This window comes from Pristis pectinata, chromosome 23, assembly GCF_009764475.1.
Source record: "Pristis pectinata isolate sPriPec2 chromosome 23, sPriPec2.1.pri, whole genome shotgun sequence".
NCBI classification, from domain to species: domain Eukaryota; kingdom Metazoa; phylum Chordata; class Chondrichthyes; order Rhinopristiformes; family Pristidae; genus Pristis; species Pristis pectinata.
The window spans coordinates 29367953-29395770 of record NC_067427.1 but is presented as its reverse complement, the minus strand read 5'-3'; the positions used below and the strand labels follow the sequence as shown (position 1 = coordinate 29395770).

Sequence of the window (27818 nt, the reverse complement as noted above, 5' to 3'; positions counted from 1 at the left end):
TAATTCACTTAATTTGCCTGTTTCTGAAAGTGAATGGAAGGTAACAGATGAACTTGGGTCTTTTAACTGCTGAATTAGATGTAGAATGCTTGTTTATCAATTCTGACATTATAATTAATTGAAATTTTATTTTCATTTGCCTAATAGCTGGTGATTGTGACTGCTCATATATGGTAACAGAGGGGAATGAGAGAGCTGTTGTGGCAGTACTTGGTCTGCTCTCTCTGCTCTGTATCATTACAACCATTGCAGGAACTGTGCTTCTCTTATACCCACGTCTGCTCCACAACTGCCTTCAAAAGTTGTAAGTAGATTATTGAGATGTTGGAAAAGTAGATGAAGTGAGTTATAAAATTAGCATTCTTTATTGATACCCATCAGCATGTCATGATGTTGGCAACTGACAGTCATTATAATTTAAATTTAATGTATTTTGTTTCCAGCATGTGGTTTCATCTTTTGAAAGCATACATTGGAAATTTGGGCATGGAAGCTTGCAAATTCTATTAAACTTTCTCTCCATTATAATTAGTAGTGAAAACTCTCGGGGTTAGTATGGCTAAGTTATTTCTGCACTATCAAAGGATAGCTCTCCAGGCAAAGTTTGAATAAGATGTAACCAAATTTATGAATGTATGCAGCTTAAGGTGTTTTACCTTGTGGTTTCCCAAATTAAGAGCAAATGCTGTGTCTCTTCTCGAACACATCCAAGTTGCTTCCCGCATGGGAAGGATCAGCAGTGTGGCTAGCTGCCTAGAGTAAATGCAGTGTCTTGGGATATCATTTGTCCTTATCCTGTGTGATCCAGCAATGTCTCCTTAATAGCTGCCAATACAATGACTGACTCAATTTATGGGGCTTTTTCTGGTATCCGACCAAATGATTATGGGAGGTTGGATGGGATTCATTACATAATCCATTCTTCCTCCAGCCATGAAATTACTTCCAGGGTCTCCATTATCCAAGTTCCTGATCAGGACATGAGCAGATAGGAGGTTTGTAAAGCTCTGTAATGTGGCTTTTCAATCCAGTCATTTGGTATTCTAGATCCTAGTAAGAAAGCTAATGTCTCCATGGCAGTAATATGAGCAGAGGTCATAATATGAGCAACGGTTACAAGTTGCATTATTAACATTCAAATGAGCAATAATACATCATTGCAGAATATGAGCGATAGACTTCTTCAAAATTGCTCTCAGTTCTTCCATGCTTTCTTAGACTGCATCAAATGAGTCTGGATAATGTTAATGAACAGAAAGTAGCAACGTTCTCATGTACAGAGCAATATGAATGAGAATACATTCTTCTATGTGGCTGATGTTGGGCTTTTAAGGTGAAAATAAAAAATGGGACATTCTGAAGAAGAACAGAGTTCTGTTGTCCTGTCTAATATTTATCTTTCAAACAACGTAAGAGGAAATTTTCTGTTCATTCATTTCATTGCTGTATATGAAACACGTGTGGTGACAATTCCTTGTATTATAACATTTCAAAAGTTATTATTATCTTTAAGGCACTTTGTCCTAAAACTAAAGATGTCTGTTATAAAGGGAAATGGATTCATGAAACTGATCTATAGATCAGCCTTGGTCTGATTGAATGGAGAATCAGGCTTGAGGGGCTGAATGGTCTTCTCCTGTTACATACTGTGATTTGTCCTCTGTGCTTCGTGATCTTTGCAGAATTTCAGTGTTTAGATTTTGTAGAGTAGAAAGGGGGAGATGTGTGGAAGTGGGGGCAGTTGATCGAGTGGGAGGTGGCAATAAATTAAAATATACAGAACGTTTTTATGAATGTAGGCAGCAAGATGCTTCTGTAAGCAGAGCTTGTGTGCCAATTTACTTTGGAGTGATTTTCAAGTTTCACATGAATCTAACATGCAAAAGGCAAGGCATTTTTTTTCTCAGCCTACCCCATATTTTAATATAAAGGGTAATGTCAGTTGTAATGATGTTCCTTGTAGGCAGTTCAGCTGTTGGGATAAAAGGAAATCCACTGGGATTACTGCTTTTTAAAGGTGAGATGCAATATGTTATGATGTGATATCAAAGATCTGCTGATGAACAGAGTTGAAGGTTTCAGAAGATTAATTTCTTTCCTCACCTCTGAGTGAAAAACATGTGGGTTCAAGTTCTAGAACAGAGATTGGAGAAGAGCAAGGGTACTCTGAAATAATTCTTGCTACTATTTATATCTCAGCCAATACTTAATACAGATGATTTGATTATTTGTTTTATTGTTGTTTATGAGATTGCTGTTGCAACTTGCTATATTTTCTTTATTACAGTAGCAAAAACATCTCAAGAGTACTTCTTATTCTGAGCATTTCTTTCAAACAGCATGAAGTCATGAAAAGCACAATAGAAATACAAGACATTATTTTTCCTTTCCTGAAGGTGTACATTGTGAAAACATCTTTCAAGATCATAGAATAATGGATCAGAGAAAAAAAATATTTAGTCCATTGTGCGTACTCCATTTTTTTTGTAAGAGCTGTCCGATTAATTCCATTTCTTTGTCCCTTGCCCTGTTTGCTTGATCTGTCAACCTTTCTGGATAGCCACCCATTTAATATCCCCTTGAATTCTGTGACTATAGGATGAAAGCCTCCTGGAATATGTGATCCAGGAAATACTCAGTCCTCTGTATACCTGCCGTGACACCCACCATTCATCAAATTCTAAAATGGAGCATAACCTCAAGCTGCCAGAAATACTCTCTCTATGTTTAATTATCCAGGACATAAAGTATTCCCATTTGGCACAAGAATTTGCATGCAATTACATTCAAGCGTCCCACACACATATATACACACATATATACACACATATATACACACATATATACACACATATATACACACATATATACACACATATATACACACATATATACACACATATATACACACATATATACACACATATATACACACATATATACACACATATATACACACATATATACACACATATATACACACATATATACACACATATATACACACATATATACACACATATATACACACATATATACGTATTAATTTAGTATCCACTTAACTATTATTTATTACAATGTATATCATTACTTTGCATCGTAATTGTTATTGACTTATTATCTAATAATTCAGAAATATGTTTGGGTGCCGTCATTGAGTTGGGAAACTTAAATTAATCTGGAATAAAAATCTGTCAGTATTTGTAATCTTGAAACCACTGGATTGTTGTATAAATTCAGTTGACTTCCTGAAGTCCTTCAGGGTGGGAAATTTGACGTCCTTACCTTGGCTGATTGATATGTGAGTCCAGAGGCAGACTAACCAATGTGATTGACTCCTAACTGGCCTCTGAAGTAGCCTAGCCAGCCACTTGCTTCAGGGGTAATACAGATGGGCAGAAAGTGCTGGTCTTACCACATCTGCGAATGAATAAGTAAGAATAATTAATTCCTTTATTTCTAGTATATTCTCCTGTTACTTTTGTCCCTGAATTTAATATTACTATTTAATCATGTACCTACTCATTTATTGTTGATGCTTGATTTAAATTACTTACCATGTTCTTTCTCCTCTGCATAACATTTCCACTGTCCAAATTTCAGTTTTGAAGTCCTTAAAAATTGAAGCTTTTAGTTCAATTTATTTAGCAATTCACTATTTTGTTACCACAACCCATCAAAAAAATTAAGAGCTCATGAATACAAGTGCAGGTAGTTCTGCTGTAACCCGTGTTTCCATAAGGCAAATTCAATATAACATGATTGATGGATTAGGGAACACTATTTGTATTACGTAGGCCAAATTTGTTGTTATCTGATTTTGATCAGGAACTAGAGAACCACTTGAGAGTTACTTTGGAAATTGATAAGCAGGGAAAGAAGCTGTCTTGAGGGGAAAAAAATGTTTCCATGTAAGCTCCCAGCAGTAATCAAACACCATTGTCTCTTAAGAAGACAGGCTGCTAGTTTCACAGCAGGAAGCCATTGAAATTGACAAGCAATCGCTTCTATTTATGCTTGTGCAAGGATATAGTATGAAACAATGTAACATACAGCCTTCAGTATTTTTAGTTTGCAGTAATAAAATAAACTTAGTTATTAAAATCACCTTTATTTTTGAAAATCCTGTGGGGGGGGGGCGAAATAACTGTTATTGTGAGCCCGTACCCCCCCCTTCCCCATTGACAATTGTTTGTACTAACATGATTTTCTGTCTTAGGAATGCAACTATCATAGCAGAACTTCCTGTAGTTATTCCAATGCCAACTAAAAGATTTTCCATGCAGAAAGATATTCATGTGCGAAGTAACAAAAGTATCCTAAATAGGTTGTATGATGTCTCAGAGAACCTGTACCAGCTTGAGAGTGAATATTTTGTGCAATGTGTCAGCAGGTGCTGGGTTCTGTTGGATTGCATTTTAGTCATATGATTATCATTGAATGAAAAGGCAGTGGTTGCAAATTGTAGTGTACATTTTAGGTTTGCAGCAATAATGTGTAGAGATGCAAAAGAGCATTTGAATCTTATTTGAAAGAGATTCTTAATTGATGAGTGAGGAGGCTGTGGTGCTTTAAGCAGGTTGTTAAGGTGGTGGAGCTCTTAATAGGATATGGTGTTAAAAGATGCACATGCTGGCCATGACCATGTATTTGAGGTAATGAAACTTTAAGCATTAGGGAATCCAGTCCCTCTGGCCAAATTTGGCATTGACCTTCCAAGGTTACTTTCCCCTGTTGCCATCTTGGTATCGATTAAGTAACCCTCTGTACCCCTATATTTAGAGAAAAAGTCTCTTCTTTTCCATATACACAAAGACCTATAGTACAATGTTCTTAAACTGTAGACCCTGTTCTGTCTTTATTGTGGGAAATGTCTCAGTTTGGCATGTCAGATTCTGGGCATGAGTGATCAGAAAACTGGGTATAGAGATGGTGGTGGAAGGGTGGTTTGGAAAGAACACCACTGGTGCCAGCTCAGTCAAGTCAGGTGTGGACTTCGAGCAGGTTACAGAAGATGGCTCACAGGCAAACACAACTAAAGGTGGCTTTAGGTCTGTTGCTCTGTGGAATTGGCCATGGTGATTGCTTCCAACTTAGAACAAGATTTTGTATAGCAATTCTGGAAATCTTACCAACTTAAAACAGTTGATGGCACCATCACAACTGTGGAACTGGCAATCATGCAGTGTATAATAGCTGTATATGGGTTCCATGAAATGATAGACTGATTTTCGATGGAAGTACCAAGAACTGGAAATTGACATTCAGGCATGTGCCATTTTGGTTCTGGGTTCCACTGCTGAAAGCAGCTTTCATTTTATTACAATGGACCAGAGGAATTTATTCTTTCAGACTGATATTCCTGCTTCCACCCTGCCTATCAATTAATCAGCCCAGAGTCTGCATCCTGTGGGAGATGCTAAAACCTACTGCTGGGCTCTCTAAACCCGGAGGTGATCAAGGTCATCCTTGCAGTTACTTCGTACAGTGAAAGAAGATTTGTCTCTCCACAGATGCTGCCTGACCTACTAAGTATTCCCAGCATTCTCTATTTCAATTTCAAGTGTCTCTAGTTCATTGTTTTTTTGACTTCTTTCAAATGATTTGTGTCCCATATTGCAAGCATGAGGGAAAACATTTTGTAAGAATGCTAAGAAAGGCAAAGACACTGGGATGACAATTACTGATGGAATGTAAAAAGATGATTAATTTTATATTTATTGTATATTGATAAATTTAGATTTGACTTTTTTGTATTGGTTTTTATATCCATTGTAAACTAAGGTTCTTCTAGATCATCACAGCAGTCCAGACTTCTGTTCTATAGCAGATTATTAGATTGCTGAAATGCAGATTAAGAAGTATCATTGATTTTGTGAAGGGAAACATGCTTCCCCCTTCTCAGGTTTAGTTCTTACCACCACCCCTACCTTTCTGCCATTTGGCCCGCAGTTCTGCAACCTGTGGGGGGGGGGGAAATTTGCATATTCTAATGCAGGGGTCTCTCTCAGGTTATCCTCCAAGACACCCACAGTCTATTCAGTTGAGTATTACCAGCATTCTTCCTATTCTTAATGACTCCATGTACTAGAAACTAACATTGTAGGTTAGGCAAAGGTGCATAACAGACAGAAGCCTTTTTTTAAATTAAAGATTAATTTAATTTTTTGATATATTCTTAGCTGATTCACTTGATAAATTTGGATTAAACTTTGTATTTGGTGTTGAATTTTACATCTGCACTGAACTGAAGGAAATGCTGATGTGTCAGAAAAGGGTTGATTTAATGGTTACTGAGTGAGGAAACGTAAGGAGTCTGGGGCTATGGTGAAGAAGGAGATGTAGTGCAGATCATCTGTATTTTTCAAAGGGCCACATAAAGCACCAGGGCAAAAGGGCCCATATATGTTGAAAACTTGTTTTTATGTTCTCTCCTTCTCCAGTCCTCATCCTTCTAGTTCAATTCTTCTTCCTCTTCCTCTTCCTTTTAATGTTTCTGAAGGTGACAGGTTGCACTGTTCACTCATAGTAGCCAGGTTGTGCAACATGCTACACATTACCATAAATATTTATACCCACTTTCCCAAAATTGCAGTGTTACTCCAGAGTGTTCCTGGTATGGAATTCTTGTTTGAGGATGCCAATTACTTTTTTATGATATTCTATGCAATAACATGCTCTTGTTATGTGACTAAAATAAAGACAGAAGATAGGCTTCTCTCCTTCCCAGCCTGACAAAGGTCTTCAACTTGAAACGTTAACTCTGTTTGTCTTTCCACTAATGCAGCCTGACCTGCTGAGCATTTCCAGCATTTTCTGTTTTTATTTTAGATTTCTAGTATCTGCATTTTTTTGTTTTCATTTACTTGTTATGTGATTGTTGTGCTGCTATGTCTCCTGACTGGTATCATGAGGCATTATCAGAAGGAAGAACCCTGGTTCCCCAAGAGCCAACCTGGTGATTGATATACAGGTGCAGAATGAAATGATGGCAGTATTGCCAGCAAACATTTAACTGCATGATGCACTGTCTATAGTTACAGACCAGTTGAACTTGATAGTGTAGATCTCTTTCTGTAGTTAAGTATGAAAGTTAAGATGAGTTCACAAAAAATAACTCTGCAGTGAAAGGCATCCTTACAATGGAGAAATCAATAAAGAGTATAAAACTGCCTGCTTGCTTCACCATATTGGATTGTGATGAATGTATTTCTGATTGTATAGAGAGGTTCTATGATCTTATTTGTATAGCACTACACTGCAAATTGAAATGTTACAAACTAAGATTTGCTACCAATAACGGACTGAAAGAAGCCTGATGTATAAAAGGCAAGATCGTGTTGGATCCAGTCTATCACCCAGATTTACTGCAGGTTCTGCCCTTACCTAAAGACTTTTTACAAATGGTCTTGATTGGAAATGATGTGAGAATATTTCTCCCTGAAGACCCTCCATGGATGTAGAATTGCAGGAAGCATTGCCCTCCTCCTCCTCCCTATTCTTTGTTTGGTCTACATAGCCCCACTTCTTTTCTCCAGTTATGTTTAGTTCTTGTAGAACTTTCCTAGACCACCCATACCTCATAAAACCTTGGAGGCACATGAGATGGCAGATGCTGGAATCTGGAACAATGCATAAAGTGCTGGAGGAGTTCAGCAGGTCAGGCAGCATCTATGGAGGGAAATGGACAGTCAGCATTTTCGGGTTGAGACCCTTCATCTTGACCTGCTGAGTTCCTCCAGTGCTTTGTGTGTTGCCTCATAAAACCTTAGTTTACTAGAATATTTTTAACGGTCCAAAATGATATGCAAGATTTGCTAGACCATGCATAAACAATTCTGGAAAACCTCCAAAAATGACACGTCAACCAGCAACCAGAAGTCATTTTTAGTTGTGTGAAATAATGGCTGGAGTATTACAAAATAGCAGTATAGTGCTCAAATCATCTTTGTACTCAAATCACATTATGATCAGTCTGCTTACCAGTTGTTAGATGCACATTGCTAATAGAACTCTGTGTACAGTATGTTTGATTAATAGTTAAATCAGAAATGTAGACTATTTAGATCTGTGAAAAGAGCAAAACCATGGTTCTTTGTAATTTACATGGTAAAAACATGAGAAATTGAAGCAGGACTAGGCATTTGGTCCCTTGTGCCTGTTCCACCACTGAAGATCTTTTATTCCTGTGCCATTTTCCTATATTAACCCCATATCCCTTTCGTAAATATACTTAGTGACTGAGCCTAGTAGCCACCTTCGATAAAGAATTCCAAAGGTTTACTATCCTCTTATGAAGACATTTTTTAATCTCATACTTCTATATTAACTTGCAGTACAGGGGGCCATTCAATCCATTAAGTCTCTGCCAGAGCACACCCATCAGTCCCATTGCCCTGTACCTCCTGCAATCTATTCTGTCTCGTGTCTATCAACTACCATCCATCTGCACTCTCTGGACTATGGGGAATCTACAGTAACTAATTAACCTACCAGCGTATTATTTTTGGGAGGTGGGAGGGAATCGGAGCAAACTCCCTGGAGCTGGGAGGCATTAGCACTATTTACAGTGCTGTCTCGGTTCTGAATGGCCAACCCTTAATTTTGATACTATGTCTCTGGTTCTAGGCTCCCCAGCTGCAGGGAACTCCATCTTTGCATCAACCCTGTCAAGTCCTGTAAGAATTTTGTATGTCTGAATGAGATCACCTGTGATTCTTCTAAACTCTAGAGAGTATAGGTTCAGCTTGCTTAATCTTTCCTTACTGGACAAACCCCCATCCATAATATTGCATTCTATTGCATGGCATTTCAGTTTAGGGGCTCAGATTTAACTAATTGCATTTATTGAAACTGCCTGATTAGCTATGGCAGGGCCAGTCAGCGAGTTCTGTGGAGGCACATAGCAATGAAAGAAGTGAACAATGAGTTTTATAGATAAAATTTATATGGAAGGTTTTTGCTTTAGTACTTTGAAAGTTTTATTATTTATAATTACTTTACATATATGCTTTTCAAATCCTGTTATGTTACCTATTTAATTTGTTAAATAAGTAAATTTTCTGCAGTCAGAGGAATAGCATAATTTGAAAGTATGCCATTCTGTGTTAAAAGAGATCATGTAGAACGCATAGTATTCCATGTATAGTTTGAATGCAGCAATGCACGTTCTGTGTTTTGATCTCAGGTACTCGCTATTGTTTAGCTAGTTATCAGAACAAAGGAACATGGGAGCAGATGTAGCATATTTATCTCCTCAGATCTGTTTCATCATTCAATAAGATCATAGTTGATCCATGATCTAACTCTCAAATCTCACCTTTTCCCCACTTACCTTATTTTTTTTGGTTAATAAAAGTTTATTATTCTGAGATTTTAAATTACCATCAATTTCTATTTTTTAGAAGCAAGTTCCAAACTTCTAGCATAGTTCGTAGGTAGAAGTATTTTCTGAACTTGATTCAGAATTAGACCTGGCTCTAATATTTAGGCTATGACCTTTTAGACTTCAACGACCAGTGCAAATTTGTTTGCTATATCTACCTTATTAATTTCCTTCTATTTCTTAATCTTAAATAAGATCTTAGTTTCTTAGTCTCTGCTTTTAGGAACCACACACCATTCTGGTAAATCTATGCTGCACATTCTCAAAAGTCAATATCTGTATGTCAAGACCTGCTCACAGGTTTTGTATAGTTGTTTAATAATGTGTGCACAAGTTCCAAGACTCATTGGAACTCCATTGTTCCTGGCTTTTAATGATTTGGAAGTTGCTCTGTTTTTTTTTAAAGTACATAGTGGATTAATTCACATTTGTTGATGCTGAAATTTAGTTTCTCATGTATTCTGTGATGTATTTTTGTAACTTAATACCATCATTCACATGACTTTCAATCCCATTATAATTAATAAATATGCTGAATAGTTGTAGCCCCAGTGCAGAACCTTATCACACTCTGCCAATTTGTACCTGCTCATTATCCCTCCTCTATTTTACTATTCAGTTAGTTTCATAGCCATGTCAATATATTGCCTTCAATCCCATGAACTTTAGCTAACAGTCTCTAGTGAGGAACGTTGGCAAATTTCTGGAAGTCTATATAAACATCACAGCCTTACTGCTTTAGTAATATCTTCAAAGATTTCAATTGTGTGTGTCAGGCATGACTTGCCTTTTACACATTCACCTTTGCTTCTACTGTTCAGCTAAAAGTCTAATGGGTCTTCAATTCCTAGGTTTCTCTTGGTTGCTGTTCTTAAATAACAGAGCAATATGGTCAATGTTCTAATATAAAGGAACTCCTGAATCAAGAGGAGTTTGTAATAAAGGCATTTCCAATTTTTTTTAATCATTTATGTTCTTTAGGACCCTTTGGTGGAGAAAATCGCAGCCTAAGTATTTTCCTTCTTCAATGCCATTATATGCTTCATCAGTATTCTGGCAAATCACTGTTCCTGATTTACTATTTGTTTTCTCAAAACGTTTTTTTTTTCTTTTCTGCTGTAAGCACTGATGCAAAATAATCCTTCCACATACCTGGAATTTTCTTATTTACATTTTCATCTTTAAATGGGCCACATTGCTCCTGGCCACCTTTTCCCTAACGATTATACAGAACATCTGTAGATTTGATTACATTTCCAAGTCTCATGTTATTCTTCCTTTTAGTACTTCCTTTTGCTGTTTTTATAGATAGATAAAAAATTTCACCAGGATCTGTAGCAGGTTCTGACTTGATGATTGCTTATTTAGTTTTATGTCATCCCTTGCCTCTTTGGTTATGTACAGCTTCTTTATCTTAAGGTCTTCTGCCCATTAGAGTTTAGTCTGGTTCTGTATTATAGCAAATGTCTTTTTTTGAATGTCATCTATTCTATTATGGTTTAAACCATTAGCAGATTTACCCAATTTATGGTAGATAGTATCCGTTCCATTGCATGGAATTCAGCCTTACCCAAGTCTGTTAATATAATCTGGGCTCATTACACTATTGTGGATCTAATATGACATGTTTTATTGTTTGTTCTGGGACATTGCTTAAGAAAACTATCCTGTATAAACCCCAGAGATTAACTGATTCAGACATGAACTGGTCAGTTTATCTCAATTTATTTGAATTAAAGTGCCTTATTAAAATTACTCCACTTTTGCTATGTGCTTTTCAAATTTTTGCTTTTTCCTGCTTCACAGTTTATTCCAGATACCTATACACAACTCCAATTAGGCTCTTTCCTATTTCTACCCATAAAGTTTCCACAGTGTAATTAAAAGACTACCTCTTCCTCCTTTTCCAGTTTTCCTGTCACCAGATGCATTTAGTTCTGAGTCCTGATCATCATGCAGCTATGGATGTGTATTGGGTACCACTTCATACCCTCCAATGAATTAGCCCGCTATAACCTGTATGTTTATATAAGGAACACTTATTAAGGCCACATACTCTGATTTCTCCTTCTGGATCATGCGGAACAAGGGACTAGTGATGCTGAACCCAAAACAAGTGTCTGCAGTAAATTGTTAACTGAAAAGTGATTAGTTAATTTACTAGTTCATACTTCTTAAACAAGGTTGGAATAAACAGAAGCTTATGTGAATCCTAATGATCTATTAATTGATTTCTTGACACTGGATGAAAGTGTTAAGAGAGGAAGTTTCTGACACATTTTTCTTTTGTCCTTTAGCAGATTGTTGAAAGACTCAACTGATCTTTGGTAGGTACCACAGACAGATTTTGTGTCATCACCCTATAAATCACAATTTATAGAGTCTTAGAGTTGTACAGAACAGAAACAGGCCCTTTGCCCCACTACGATCATGCCGACCTTTTTGCTCGTCTATATTTTAATCCCATTTGCACACCTTAGGACCATATTCTTCTATGCCTTGCCTATTTGTGTCTGTCTAAATGCCTCTTAAATATAATAATTGTAACTGATTCCACACCACCTCTGGCAGGATGTTCCAGATATCACCCACTCTGTGTATATAAAAAAAAATCCCTCAGATCACCTTTAAAACTACTACATGTCACCTTAAACTTGTGTCCTCTTGTTTTGATACCTATACGATGGGAAAATGATTTTGACTATCTATCATAATCTATACCTCTCATGATCTTGTATACTTCTATCAGATTGTCCCTCAGCCTCCTCCTTCGCTCTAGGGAAAACAAGTCCAGCCAATCCAATCTCTCCCTTAATTTAAGGCTTCCAGTCCTGGCAGTATCCTGGTGAATCTTCTCTGCACTCTCTTCAGCACAGTCATACTTCCTATAGTGTGGTGACCAGAACTGCGTGCACTGCTCCAAATGTGGTTTAAGTTGTAACATAACATCCCAACTCTTGTATTCTATCCCCAGACCTATGAAAGCTAGCATGCCATATGCCTTCTTCACCACTGTGTCGACTTGCCCTGCTGATTTCAGTGAACTATGAATTTGGACCCCTAGGTCTCTTTGTTCATCAACATTCTTTAGTGCCGTATCATTTGATATATATGTGCTACCCCTATTTGACTTTCCAAAATGTATCACCATTTAATTGAGATTAAATTCCATCTCTAATGCTCTGCTCAACTTTCCAACTGATCTATTTCCTGTTGTAACTTTAGATAACCTACCTCACTATCCACAACACCACCAATTTTAACGTCATTTGCAAAGTTAATCATATTTCCTGCGTTCACATCCAAGTTGCTAATATAGACAACATCCACTGCTCTGCCTTCATCAATCTCCTTTGTTACCTCCTCAGAAAACTGAGACAAGATTTCTCCCATACAAAACCATGCTGTCAATCCCTAATCAGTCTCTGCCTTTCCAAATGCACATAGTCCTGTCCTTCAGAATTTTCAATAGTTTCCCTACCACTGGCATAAGGGAACAACATTAGATACCTTCCTAAATAAGGGAACAACATTAGATATCCCCCAGTCTCCTGGTCCCTCACCATCTAACAAAGATGAAAGAATCTCCATTAGAGCCCCAGCAATCTCCTCCCTTGTTTTCCATAGCATTCTGGGATAGATCTCATTCGATCCTGGGGATTTATCTACACTTATGGATTCTATTATCATCTTGCACCTTAATATGAGGTGTATTCATTTAAGACCTCAGCCATATCCCCTGGCTCCACACATAGATTACCCCTTTGGTCCTTTAGGGGAGCCACTTTCTCTAGCTATCCTCCTAATATACTTACAAAATGATTTAAGATTCTCCTTGATCTTAACCTGCCAAGGATATTTCATGACCTTTTTTTATCTTTCTAATTTCCTCCTTAAGTACTCTCTTACATTCTCTATATTCCTTGAGGGACCTTCTTGATAGTAGTTGCCTATATCTGTCACATGCTTCCCTTTTTTGATCAAACGTTCAGTAACATCTGTCATCCCTAATCTTGCTATCTTTACCTTTCACCCTTATCAGAACATGCCTGAACTCTTGCTAATTTCCCCATTGTCAGATGTTGTTTTACCCACAAGCATCTGCTCCCAATCTACTTTCACCAAGTCCTCTCTTGTGCTATTGAAATTAGGCTTCCCCGAATTTATGACCTTAACTTGAGGACCAACCTTATCCCTTTCCATAATTACCTTGTAAGTAGAATTGTGGTCAGTTTCCCAAAAATTGTGCCCCACAATCAACGCTTCCACCACCTGCCCTAGTTTCATTTCATCAGATGAGCTTAAGCACAGCCTCTTCTCTGTTATAAATGAAGCAGCTATTTAAATGCTCCACTTGTGAAACACTCTTAACAATTGTACTTTTAAATTCACCTGCTCCACATAGACTTAAATTATTGTGTGAGGGAATTAAGAAAACAATAGAGGAGGAAGCTGAGGTGTTGTTTTGTGATTGGGAAGCCTTGAAAATGGGTATTTCTCAGGTCTTGATTTGGGCATTGGAACCTGATTAACATTGTAACTAACTAAATTGAGCAGTTGGGTGGTTATTGAGGTATAAATCTTCAGCTGGGAGCGGAGAAGGAGGAGGGATCAGAAAAGCCAGGATACAAGGAGATGCAGGGAGATCTAAACATGAACTGGGTGAAGTTTGAGGCACAGGGATGGGCAGGTGTTGGGCCCAAAAAGATGAAGGGCAGGAGTTGGGTAAAGGCCTTAGTAGTAAATCAAAAGGTTAAGATACAGTGGGGGAGGGGTGGAAGAGGAGATCTGTAAGGTTGTGGTGTGAACTTCAGATGACTTGGTATCAAAATCAGGATTGGTAGTGGAAGATTGGAAGGTGGGGGAGAGAATCAAAAGCAAGGAATGCAGAGAAGGGAGCAGAGAAAGAGAGACTGCAGTGCAGAGGAATGTGGAGATCCTGTCACAAAAAAACAATGGTTCAAGGGGGAGAGGTTGTATTTCTTTGTAGGGAGTGCTGGAGATGGGGGTTAGAAGTGTATAAGCTGGATCACACAGGTAAATAGAAAGATTGCGAGTACCTGAGTGTAATTGTTTTTGATTCTCTTTTGTTAGGTTAGTTTTAAAGTAGAGATTAAATATGAGGCAAGCAATTTATTTTAATATTTAAGTAATATTTAGCTACCTTCAAAGCTAAAGTGGAAATGGTTGCATTCATGGGTATGTATTGTTTTGGTTTAGGATTTTGGCATCAGTTGCACCAAACCAATCTGCTTTGGGGTTGTTGGGGGAGGGATGAGGCTCTTAAAAACCTCTTTTAATGTTCCTGCAGTCCTCTACAAATTGGATAGCTTTACTTGCCCAGATAATGTCAGAAGCCAGGAAATATTAAAATTTTATTCCAAAGCATATACCATTTTCAACTCAATCAGATCCTGCTATCACACCAGTTTTCACAACATTGATTTTCCATAACAGACTTTTAGAAAAGATCATCAAATAATGTTGGAAGCCAAAAGGGAATATTTACTGTTTTCTTTAGGAAATATTGGTAGTCTTGTACACTTTTATGATATTGACTATAAAAAAAAGCCTTACAAACATTGCAGCAGTTTAATATTAAACTTGTTATGAGATTAATTGATGATAGTTATTAGAATTTGGATCTTCAAGAGGTGACAACTAAGATTGATTCTGTCCCAGAGTGATGGAATTGATATATCCCCTTTCTATGGGACCTGTACTTGAAATGCATTTTTATATGTATTTAACTTGATTACAAGTGGAGATGAGTCCACATGGCAAAGTTATCTACAAATTTATTTCGTTACTACTACCGCTTATCATTTATGTCTGGAATGAAAGATGCTTTGAAATAGAGATTTGTCAATCACATTCACTAAATGCAATAGTCTTTTTAGCCAATTTGAATCACTCCATGTGAAATCAAGAAAAGGCTGAGTGAACTAGGTATAACAAGAGCTGTGGTTTCGAATAATATCCTAGCAATAATGCTGAAGACTTGCACTCCATGACTTGGTGTGTTTTTTGCCAAGCTATACCAGTGCAGCTGGCTGTCATCCACACAACAATATGAAAAATTCCTCAGATACGGTCTGTCCACAAAAAGGATGTCCAATCAGGCTAACTGCTGATTTATTTAGTAATTATCAGTCATAAGCAAGGTGATAGAAAGTGTTGTTGGTAGTGCAACCAAATGTAATCCATTGCTCAAGTGGGAGTTTGCCAGGAATATTATACTTCAGGCTTTGTTGCTATAGACAAACAAGCTGAATTCCAGAAGTGAGGTGGAAAGAACTGCCTTTGACATAAAGATAGTATTTTTCCAGGTGTGGCATCGTGGAGTCTTAGTAAAACTAAAGTCAATCACAGTGGTGGGCAAACTGTCCACAGCCTGGAGTGAAATATCAGTTACATTTCAAAGGGACTTGTAACACAGAAACAGTTCCTTTGGCCCACCGTGTCCATGCTGACAATCAAGTACTATGTATACTAATCCCTTTTTACCAGTCTAGCCTATAGCCTTCTATGCCTTGGCTCTTCATGTGCTCATGTAGATATGAAAGATTGGTTGTGAAAACCACCATCCCCTCAGGCAGTGTAGTTTGATACAGATTTCAATAGCCCTCTGGATTTAAAAAAACAACTTCCTCGAAACCACTCCAAACTCCATATCCCTTATCCTAACCTATGCCCTCAAGTTATAGACACCTCTGCTACAGGGAAAACCTTCCTACTGTTAACCCTATATGTACCGCTCATGTCCTCAACCTGCTCGGCTCCAAGGAAAATAAATCCTCCTTAATAAATCCTCCTCATAAAATCCCTTTCCTTGTAATTGTAATACTCTAAGCCAGGCCAACGTCGTGAGGAATCTCCTCTGCACCCTCTCCAATACAATCACAGCCTTCCTATAGTATGGCAACCAGAATTGCACACAGCGCTGCAGCTGTGGCCTAACCAATGTCTTATAAAGTTGTACTTCTCTGCTCTTGCATTCTGTGCTTCAGCTAATGAAGGGAAATAACCCATATGCCCTCTTCACCACCTTATCCACCTGTGCTGCCACCTCAAGGATCCTAGGACACCAAGATCGTTCTGTTCCTCAATACTCCCTAAGGCTCTACTACTCATTGTGCTTGTCATCTGCAAACTTACAAGTCACATCTCCTACATTCACATCCTAAATATGTAACAAGCAGTAAGGGTTTCTGCACCAATCCATGTAATATGCCACTGGTCAGGGATTTGCAGCCACAAAAATTATTTCCCAACATCACTTAACAAGCCAATTTGACAACTTACCTTGGATACCTTGGCCTCTAACCTTTTGAACCAATTTCCAATGTGGAATCTTGTCAAAGGTCTTGCTACATTAACCAACTGCCCTCATCAATACATTTTGTTACCTATTTGAAAATTTCAATCAAATTAGTCAGACAGGATTTCCCACCAACAAACACATGCTGACTATTCATGACCAATCCCTGCCTTTCCGAATGTACATTAATCCTGTCTCTCAATGGTTTTGCAATAACTTTCCTACCACTGTCTAGATTCACTAATATGTAGTTACCTGGATTATCCCCAGTGCCCTTCTTGAATAAAGGTACCACATTTGCTGTAGTCCAGTCATCTGGCATCTCACCTTTGGCCAGCGAAGATTTAAAAATATCTGTCAGGACCCCAGCAGCCTTGGACACATCTCATCAGGCCCTAGGGACTTATCCACCTTAAAGCCTGCTAAGATACCTAATAATTCCTGCTTTTTGCTGGTAACTTCTTTGGGAATTTCACCAATTATCTAACTACAATGTCCTCCTTACAGAATACAGATCAGAAGTAATCACCTATAAGACCTCGCCTTTGTTCTCTGGTGCCATGCACAGGTCGCTTCTTTGGTCCCTGAAGAGCCTACTGTTTTTCTGGTTGCCTTCTTGCCCATAATGTACTTAAAATACTTAGGGATTTTCCTTAATCTTATTGGTCTGTGATATTTTGTGCCCCCTTTTTGCCTCTCCTAAATTCATTTTTAAGTAGTCCCCAAAACATTGTATACTTTGAAGGGCCTCCCCAATTTTTAGTTTTCTGTACCTGCCTTTTGCTGCTGTAAAATAAAAAAAAATCAGTGCTTGATATCCTGTAACATCCAGGGTTCTTTGCACTTGCTATCCTTTCCTTTCACCCTTCTGAGAACATGTTGGCTCCTGAACTCTTACTATTTCACCTTTTAAAGGAGAAAGTCAATCATCCCAACCCCAGGACATCACTGTGGTAGTTTCTCAGGACAGTGTTCTAGGCCTAGCCATCCTCAGCTGCTTGATCTGTAACTTTCCTTCTATCTTAAGGTCTAAAATGTGGATGTTCTTTGATTGCATGATGTTCAGTTGTATTTACAACTCCTCAGAAAATAAAGAAGTCCATGCCTACATGTGGAAAGACCTAGATAGCATTCAGGATGGAATAGTATGTGACAATTAACCTTGTTTTCATAAGGAAACCTATTGTGTTGACAATGTCAACTGCTTAAGGTACTTTCTGGTCTTTGTGCAAGGAGAAGGAAATGAAATTGGCTCTTCTTGAGTAAAGAGCATCTGTCCCCTCCTTTATGCATATTGAGAGATCTGCCTTATGTCCATCATTGATGCCTGGAATTAGCCAGGTGCAAAGGAGATCAGGATTTCCATGACTTTAACTGCCCAAAAGGAGACCTCTTTAGCTGTGGCTTTCTGACTGTAGCACTGGCAATAGTATATGGTGGAAGTCGATGATTCCTTCCACTGTATACGTATCTGTCAGACTAGTGTGCAGTTGGATCTGTGCTTTTGGAATGTTCTTGGAAGGTGGGAGTTCTGACCGGAGCCATTGTTTCTCTCCCCTCGGTCTTTCTTCTTCTGGCAACTGAGCCTTGCAGTAATTGCTCTCCTGACAACAAAGCACTTTTTATTAACAAAAAAGAATCTTTGCAACTGGGATGAAAAGATTTCTTGTGCAAAACTCTCAGCATAGTTTCCTACAACCAAAGTTAATTCTATTAATTAGATCATTAGATATATTTAAGGTGGAAATGGATAAATATTGGAAAGATCAAAGAATTGAGAGTTATGGGGAACTGGTATAGAAGAGGAGTTGAGGCCAGCATAGATCACCCACGATCATATTGAATGGTGAGGACAGCTTGAGGATTTTGGTGGCCTACTCCTATTTTCATGTGTCTTGTTGTTTGACCAAATTCTCAATGTATATTTATCAACGCCTTTGAGTAAAGGTTTCCCTGAAGTACCTACCTAATTTCTTGAAAACTATTTTGTATTTATGAGCTCTAGCTCTGGTTCCTTTTGTGTAAGTGCAAGGATTTCTTGCAGGTCAGCATTGGGCACAGCTGGTCATTGTTATTAGGCAGAGTTAATGTGGTTGTAAGAAAGCAAGCATATTTATTATTAATTACGAATTTTTGGCCAGAAAAGCAGAATGAAGTACAAGTGTATCTGGATTTTCAAAAAACACTTCATAACGTGCTGCACAAAAAGTTTCATCAAGCAAGAATTGGGGATTTTAAGATGAAGGTGGATTAGGAAAGCCAGGAAGGCGGTGGATCTCAGGAGAGCGAGTTTGTGGAGTGTCTACGGGATGGCTTTTTGGAGCAACTTGTTGATGGACCCACCAGGGGATCAGCTGTTTTGGACTGGGTGCTGTGTAATGAACCTGAGGTGATTAGGGAACTAAAGGTAAAGGAACCGTTAGGAACCAGCGATCACAATATGGTTGAGTTCAGTTTCAAATTTGAAAAGGAGAAGCTGATATCAGATGTGTCAATATTTCAGTGGAACAAAGGATATTACAGTGGCATGAGAGAGGAACTGGCCCAAATTGATTGGAAAAGTAAGCTAGTTGGAAGGACGGCAGAGCAGAAATGGATGGAATTTTTACAAAAAATAAGGAAAATGTGGGATAGATATATTCCAAGAAAAAAGAAGATTACGAATGGAAAAATGGCACAATTGTGGATAATGAGAGAGGTGAAAGCTAAACTAAAAGCAAGGGAGGGCATACAAGGAAGCAAAAAAATTAGTGGGAAAACAGAAGACTGGGAAACTTTTAAAAACTTACAGGAAGAAACTAAGAAGGTCATTAGGAAAGAAAAGATGAATTATGAGAGGAAGTTGGCAGATAACATTCAAAACGATACTAAGAGTTTTTTTTAAATATATGAAGAGTAAAAGAGAGACACGGGTTGATATAGGACCAATTGAAAACGGTGGGGGAGAGATTATAATGGATAACAGAGAGATGGCAGAGGAACTAAATGAGTATTTTGCATTGGTCTTCACTGTGGAGGACATCAGCAATATACCGGATAGTCAGGGCTCTCGAGATAGGACTGAGTTCAGTCAAGATCACTCAAGAGAAGGTGCTAGGGAAGCTAAGTGGACTAAAAACAGATAAGTCTCCCGGACCAGATGAGATGCACCCCTGGGTTCCGAAGGAGGTGGCTTTAGAGATTGTGGAGGCATTGGTGATAATTTTCCAGGAATCAATAGATTCCGGCATGGTTTTGGAGGACTGGAGGGTCGCAAATGTAGTTCCGCTGTATAAGAAAGGTGGGAGGCAGCATAAAGGAAATTACAGACCTATTAGTCTGACATCGGTGGTGGGAAAGTTATTGGAATCGATCGTCAAGGATGAGGTTATGGAATACCTAGAGGTGCAAGGCAAGATAGGTCCAAGCCAGCATGGTTTCATGAAGGGAAGATCCTGCTTGACCAACCTATTGGAGTTTTTTGAGGAAATCTCAGGTAGGGTGGATAAGGGAGAGGCTGTGGACGTTGTGTATTTAGACTTTCAAAAGGCCTTTGACAAGGTGCTGCACAAGAGGCTGATTAATAAGATGAGAGATGGAGTTACAGGTAGGATATTAGAATGGGTTGAGCATTGGCTGGTAGGCAGAAAGCAAAGGGTGGGAATAAAGGGATACTGTTCTGGTTGGCTACTGGTTACTAGTGGTGTTCCACAGGGGTCGGTGTTGGGGCTGCTTCTTTTCACTTTGTACATTAATGATTTGGATGATGGACTAAATGGTTTGTGGCTAAGTTTGCAGACAATACCAAGATAGGTGGAGGAGTAGGGAGTATTGAAGAAACAGGAGGGTTGCAGAGAGACTTAGATAGTTTAGGAGAATGGGCAAAGAAATGGCAGGTGAGTTTCAATGTTGAGAAATGTGTTGTTGTACACTTTGGAAAAAGAAATAAATGGGCAGATTATTATCTAGATGGGGAGAAAATTCAAAGTACAGAAGTACAAAGGGATTTGGGGGTACTCGTGCAGGATACCCTAAAGGTTAACCACCAGGTCGGATCGGTGGTGAAGAAAGCGAATGCTTTGTTGGCATTCATTTCAAGAGGTATAGTGTATAAAAGTAGGGAAGTGTTGATGAGGCTCTATGGAGCACTGGTGAAGTCTTACTTGGAATACTGTGTCCAGTTTTGGGCCCCATATCTTAGGAAGGATGTACTGATGTTGGAGAGGGTTCAGAAGAGATTTACGAGGATGATTCCTGGAATGAAAGGGCTTGCTTATGATGAGCGTTAGTCGGCTCTTGGACTGTACTCTCTGGAGTACAGAAGAATGAGAGGGGACCTCATAGAAACATTTAGAATATTGAAAGGACTGGACAGAGTAGATGTGGTTAAGCTGTTTTCCTTGGTGGGTGAGTCCAGGACTAGAGGGCACAATCTTAAAATTAGAGGGTACCGATTTAAAACAGAAATGAGGAGAAATTTCTTTAGCTAGAGGGTAGTGAAATTATGGAATTTTTTGCCATGTACAGCTGTGGAGACCCAATCATTGGGGGCGTTTATCGAGGAGATAGATAGGTATCTAATTAGTCAAGGTATCAAGGGTTATGGGGATGAGGCCGGAATTTGGGGCTAGATAGGAATAGATTTTAGTTTAGCTCATGGAGCAGACTCGATGGGCTGAATGGCCTACTTCTGCTCCTTTGTCTTGTGATCTTGTGAATTCATTGGTGATGTATTAGTGTGAATGGAAGATTGGTCAAGGGGCATTAAACGGAGAGTAGGAATAAATGTGGCAATTTCAGGTTGTGAGGTAGTTAGTAATGATGGCAACAAGTAGTTGTACTGGGCCCTCAGTTATTTTCTATATTAATGGTTTAGATGAAATGGTGAAGTCATTTACATCCAAGTTGACTCATGATACAAATCCAGGTGGGATTGTGAATATGAACTGTATGGAAACACAAATAGATACCAGCAGATTAAGTGTTACTCAGTGAACATCAAAAAAGATTGCAGATGCTGGAAATCTGAAGGAAAAGCAGAAAATCTTGGAACTATTCAGCAGGTCAGGCAGCTTCTGTGAAAAGAGAAATGGTTTACGCTTCAGTCTGGGACCTTCATCAGAACTGGGAAAGGGAGAAGAAAACAAGTTGGTTTAGGTTGCAGAGAAGTTGAGGAATAGGGATGGGTGGAACAAAAGAGATATCTCTGATAGGGTGAGACTATAATGTGGCATTTAAGAAGCTCAGATTAAGCTGTTTTGTCTGTGTAATGTGTTGTTAATGTAACATGGGACATGCCCAGCAGGCCAGATGACACCAAAAAAGGAGGAAAAAAAAGAAAAAAAAACAAGCCAAAATGGTGATGACAGGCAGAAATGGCTAGTTCTGGTGCAAACAGAAATAAATAGTTTATTATCAAAAGTTGGAGAATTTGATATTCAGTCTTGCAGGTAGCAACATTCCCAGATGGAAAATGAAGTGTTGTTCCTCAAGCTAGAGTTGGACCTTGTTGTAACAGTGCAGGAAGTCACAGACAGGAAGTGAGTTTATTCATAGCTGAGATTGACTTTTGGACATGAAGGAATTCAACAGGTGTAGAAAGAGGCAAGTAAATTACTTTGAAAAAAGGTATCAGTCCTGATATTATTGAATGATGAAGCATTCTTGAGGAGTTATTTCTACTACTTCTGCTTCCATTAACTTTGATGTATACCAAATCCTCAGACCTTTTGAACAATAGCAATGAGAGTAATGTTGGCATCAGAGTTGCAATACCAGAAGTCAAAGCTTTCACCACAGTGCCCATATGTTAATTAGGAATCGCTTGTGCTACCATGAAATTAAGCAATTGGCCATTAGACACTACATGATATAAAAACAGAAAATTCTGCAAATACTTAGCAGACCAGCAGCATCTGTGGTGGAAATAACCGATTTAATGTCCAGATGGATGAATTTTTGTGTCTTTGACCTGAAAAGTTAACTTTGTTGCTCTTGCCATGGATACTAATTAACCAGCTGAATAGCTTTAGCATTTTCTGTTTTGGTTCCAGATTCCCAATGTCCTCAGGATTTTGGTTTTGAAGTACTGCATAATGGTTGGGTGTGCAGGTGTTGCAGTGATGTTGGGCACCACTTCAGTGCTTTAAAGGATAGGCTCCAGGCTTTTCAAGTTGAAGTTTATTGTTGTCGTAGGCATACATTCACATACATAAATGCCTCGAAGATTAGCTTTTGCAGCAGTTGCACAGTACATTTTAAGACAAGGACAAACATGATGTAAACTTAAATTAACATAAATTGTATACAACTTTTGTACCGATCCCTGTGCAAGGGTCGGCCTGGATTCTTCTTTGTTCCTTGAGATTTCACATATAAAGTTGGCCTAGGCATTCCAGGCTGCATTATAATCTGTCTTCAACTGCACATTGTCGCATCAAAGTCTTCACCTGAGTCCTGTGGAGAAGAACTTTTTTGAAATCCCACTTTGTGGGGAGGCTCGAGCACCCTTATCTCTTGCCCTGGCTGTCAATCATTCATGCTCAGTGACTCACCATGTTCAGATGCCACCTCTACGGTACTGCTGTTTGGGTTCCTCTTTTGTTTTTGTCTTGTGGTTGAATAGACTGGGCCTTATGAAATGAAAGTTCTTGACAGTCTGTGAGAAGAAAGGGGCAAAGGTAAGGTCATGATAAGAATTGGCAACAATTAAGTGATATTTGTTATACCATCTGCAGCATGTAAATCAGAAAGTTGTGGGTTGAGGAAAGGCATTTACATAAGAACACTGTCATGTTTGATAATTATTATGCTCTCTACATTACCTTTCCCATGCTGAATAAGCAATGTACATGTGCTTATCTATCACTAGTTTGTTCTTGCTACCACTGATTAAGTCCCATCTCCTCCTGTAAGAGAGGGGTGGTCTGTAAGTGTCTTGCAATGTATTTGGATGATACACCTGTCATGGTTGAATAGCTGACATTGTAAATGCCATGAAGTGGATGGGTGCGAGGGCTAGAGTAAGTTGCATGAGTATTATGTGGCGTTTGAATGTTAGGTAGGAGTCGTGATTTAAAGATGATAGATGGGGGTGTATTGTATGAGGCAGAAACTGTTGTTATTCAGAGATAGGATTTGATGAAGTCTTGACCAAGTTAGAGAAGTTATTAACATTTTTGCATTCACTCCATTGGTTCTTTACTCCTGGCTCTCAGCTCAACTGCAGCTCCTTTCACTACCACTTTAGAATGGGCCTGTTTGACTGTCTAGTGGTGCTTTTTATCGATGCCAAGTATTTTAAGCTGTTATAAAACCAGTAAATGCTAGAAGTACTCAGTAAGTCAGGAAACATTTGTGGAAAGAAAAACTGTTAATATTTCAAGTTGATGGCTTCTCATCAGAATTAGAAAAAGTCATAGAGTAAACTCTAAGGGAATGGTGGTGGAGCAGTTGGCACTGTTGCCTCACAGCTGCAGGGATCCAGGTTTGATCCTGACCTTGGGTGCTATCTGTATGGATTTTGCAAACTGTCTCTCTGACTGCTCCAGTTTTCTCCTACATCCCAAAGATGTGTAGCCAGGTTGATTGGCTACTGGAAAGTACCACTTTGGTGCAAGTAAACGGAATAAAGAATTGAAGGGAAATTAGTGGGCATGTTGACCTCTGCCATGTAGAAGGACCAGGGCAGCAGGTGTGTGGAAACACCAGCACCTGCAGGATTCCCTCCAAGTCACACACCATCCTGACTTGGAAATATATTGACAGACCATCTTCATCACTGGATCTAAATCCTGCAGTTTCCTACCCAACCTCTCTGTGAGAGTGCCTTCATCATAAGGATTGCAGTAGTACAAGGACGTGGCTCACCGCCAACTTCTCAAGGATAGTTAGGGATGAGCAATATATGCTGTCTCTACCAGCAATGCTCATATCCTGAAAATGGATTGAAAAAGAAAATGGGAAATGGAAAATGTCCCATTTCTAGGGTATTGAAAAGAGTGACTGTAGAGATACTGGATGCATTAATGGTGAAGATCCAAAATTTTCTGGATTATTGAATAGTCCCATGGATTGGAAGGTAGCAGATATAACATCATTGTTCCAAGAAAATAGCAAATCAAATATTACTTAACCAGATATCAGTGATCAGAAAAATGCTGGAATTCATTTTAAAGGATGTGGCAGTAGGAAGTATTAGAACTCAACATGATTGGGAAAGGCTATGTATTTTATGAAAAGAAAGTCAAGTTTGAGGACATTTTGTGAAAATGTAATTATTGGATTAGGTATGAATGATCTAATAAATGTAATACACCTGGATTTTTAATAACTTTTTTTTACACAAGAAAAGAACTCGCAGGGTTGTGGGGAGGATATTAGAATGGATAGAGGTTTGTTTAAAGGGACAGAAGCAGAGCAAGAATTAGCATGTAATTATGAGGTTGGGAGCCTTTTGGTAGCAAGGTATCACAAGTAGCAGAACTAGATCCTCAGCTGTTCACAATCTGCATTAATAACAGAGAAGGACAGTATATTGCAGTCATTTGTTGACGTTTTAAAACTGAGTGGGAGAGTTTGGTTGGGAAACTGAAAGAGTTTGCAAAAGGAAAAAGACAGATTAAGTCGGGGGGGGGAGAGAAAGTGGCAATCTAACAATAAGAAAGACAAATGTAAAATTGACCTTTATTACAAAAGGGTTAGGTTATAAGTGTTAAGGAAGTCTTGCTGCAGTTGTGCAGAGCTTTGGTAAGGCCACATCTTTGTGGAGTTTTGGGGTTCAAGGATGGATGTATTTGACTTAGAGATATGACCATGCTGTTTTGCTGGATTGATTCTTGGGATATCAACAGGTTCCCCTGAGGAAAGATGGACAAGGCTGGAACTTTACTACTGGTGTTCAGGAGAACGTGATTGAAATGTATAAAATACTGGGAGGGATTAAGAGGTCAGATGATGGGATGCTGTCTCTTCTGACTAGAGAATCTGAAGCTCAGAATAAAGAATGAGCCATTTTGACTAAGGTGCAGAGAAGTATGCTTTCCCATAGACTATGAAATCTGTTGTTGAGATACAGGATCAGCCTTATTGAACGCTGAGCAGTCCTGAGGTGTATGTAGCCTACTGTGTATATCTCTTACATTCTTATGGAACTTTTTTTATTTTAAAAATGACAAATGTTGGGCAGTTGCAACCTGTACCAAACTCCACTACTTTCCCTGCAAATAGAACCTGCTCTGATTAATGTATCATAGTTGAGGTCTCAGCAGATATTTATAGATAAAATAAAACAAAATGCTGGAAACACACAGTAGGTCATACAACATCTATGGAAAGGGGAAAGAAAAGTTACTGGCAGAGTTTTGCATATAATAAACACCTACTTGTCAATGTACCTGAGGCATATCCAAAAGTAAGCCAAAATGCCTGACAAAAACAGTGTTGCAAAAGTTGCTCAGTTACTGCCTCAACTCATTCATTTTTAAGGGAATCTTAGAAATAAAAGAACAGAAAGGAGTAACAAAGATATTCTTAGATCATAATCCAGAATTATAGGTATCTGAGAAATGCTTTTATTGTCTTTAAATTATTTGTTTATTGGTTAACATGGTAGGAACTATTTGGGGAAATCCATCAATATAGTAGAAATTAAGAATACTTGAAGGAAATTTTAATGTTCTTGTACAATCATTTTTGATATCATGTTTGTAATGCTGGAATTTTGAATGTCATTGAATGAAATTCATAGGAGTTTGAAGTTGATTCTGAAGATAAATCCCTAAGGAGAACTGAACTTTTTTTATTGTAGAAACAAAGTTGTGTGTAACCATACTGCAAGTATTATTACCATGAGATGGAGATACAGAGACATAGTGATTTATGGTCACTGACAATGAATACAGAAATCAGTGGTTTCCATCAGACTTCCTTGTTTTCTTGTTCCATTTTTCTAATTTCAAGAAGAAATGTTTTCAGTCTTTCTGCTCTGATTTGTTTGCCTCCTTATCCCTACCATCATTGCCTCCACAATGGTCTCTGATTTTTGGATCTGGGGGGCTCCATTTTGCACTCTTTATTGCTAACCTCACACCCCTCTCACCTGTTCCATTCTCTGATTGGATTCCTCAGCACCTCTATATTTGAAATTACCCTGATGCTGAGCTTCATATTGTTCAAATCTCTTTCCTTTGGTATCAGGTTCATTTGTCCCGTGCATCTGAGATTTTACCTGACTTCTTTTCTCCCATTGTTCACAGTTCTCAAAATTTTACATCAAAGTACTCTGTATCAGAGGTTTCTACTCTTTTCTAGAATTCCTGTATACTCAATTTACCTTCATAGATATAATAGAGAAGGTATTCACGTTTGGTCACTAGCACTGAGTAGTTAAGAGTATCAGTTGTCATTTGAACTTGCACCAGTCAGTTCTATTGACTTCAATGAAATCGGAAAGTTGGGAAGTGAATTTTGCCCATTTATCATTAGACACCAAAGACATATTTCTCTGCCAACTTTTTAAGTGACTTGTTGATTATTTAAACAAACCTTTCTAATTGTTAGCCCAAATTTAGCCTTGTCTAAGCTAACAGGAAGATGGAAATGTAGTGCAGTTAAAAGCCAAGAATCCTCCCAATCAAACCTATCTGAAGTAGATGAAACACTATTAAGAGTTATGAAGTAGAATGCAAAGTAGATTAAGTGAAATTTCTCTTGACTTAAGGCAGTATCCACAGGTAACCTCAGCATAGCAAAGGCACATTCCGCAGCACCTCGAATTGAAAGGTATTCCTGATGAGTTTTAAAGTATAGTACCAAAATAGCTGAATTCACAGAATACATGAATATGGAAGTATGTTGCTCTACATTTTTCTGTCACATTCCAGTATAAATGATTTATGTTAGAATTTAAATTGCATCTCTTTCATTTTAATACAGGGAAACAACTTGTCAGTAGATGGCAACATCGAATCCTAATCATCCTCATTAATCTCCATTCCCAGATCTCTTTTCCAGGAGGTCTTAATCAAATCTGTGTATTCAGCATGTAGATCAATAAATGTCTTGTATTTCTTAGTGATACTCTTGTTTGACTTGTATTTTGTGAATCAACTTCTCAGTAAGAGTTGAAGGTCT

The 27818-nt window shown here is 38.4% G+C and overlaps 1 protein-coding gene across 1 annotated transcript in view; it reads left to right on the top strand.

Annotated features, from left to right (window-relative positions):
* Positions 1–27818, top strand: part of LOC127582304 (uncharacterized) — a 204348-nt gene that overhangs the window by 30237 nt on the left and 146293 nt on the right. Inside the window, exon 3 of the mRNA XM_052037483.1 lies at positions 148–304. Coding sequence (XP_051893443.1) covers positions 148–304 — 157 coding nt within the window. The remainder of the gene's footprint in view (positions 1–147; positions 305–27818) is intronic.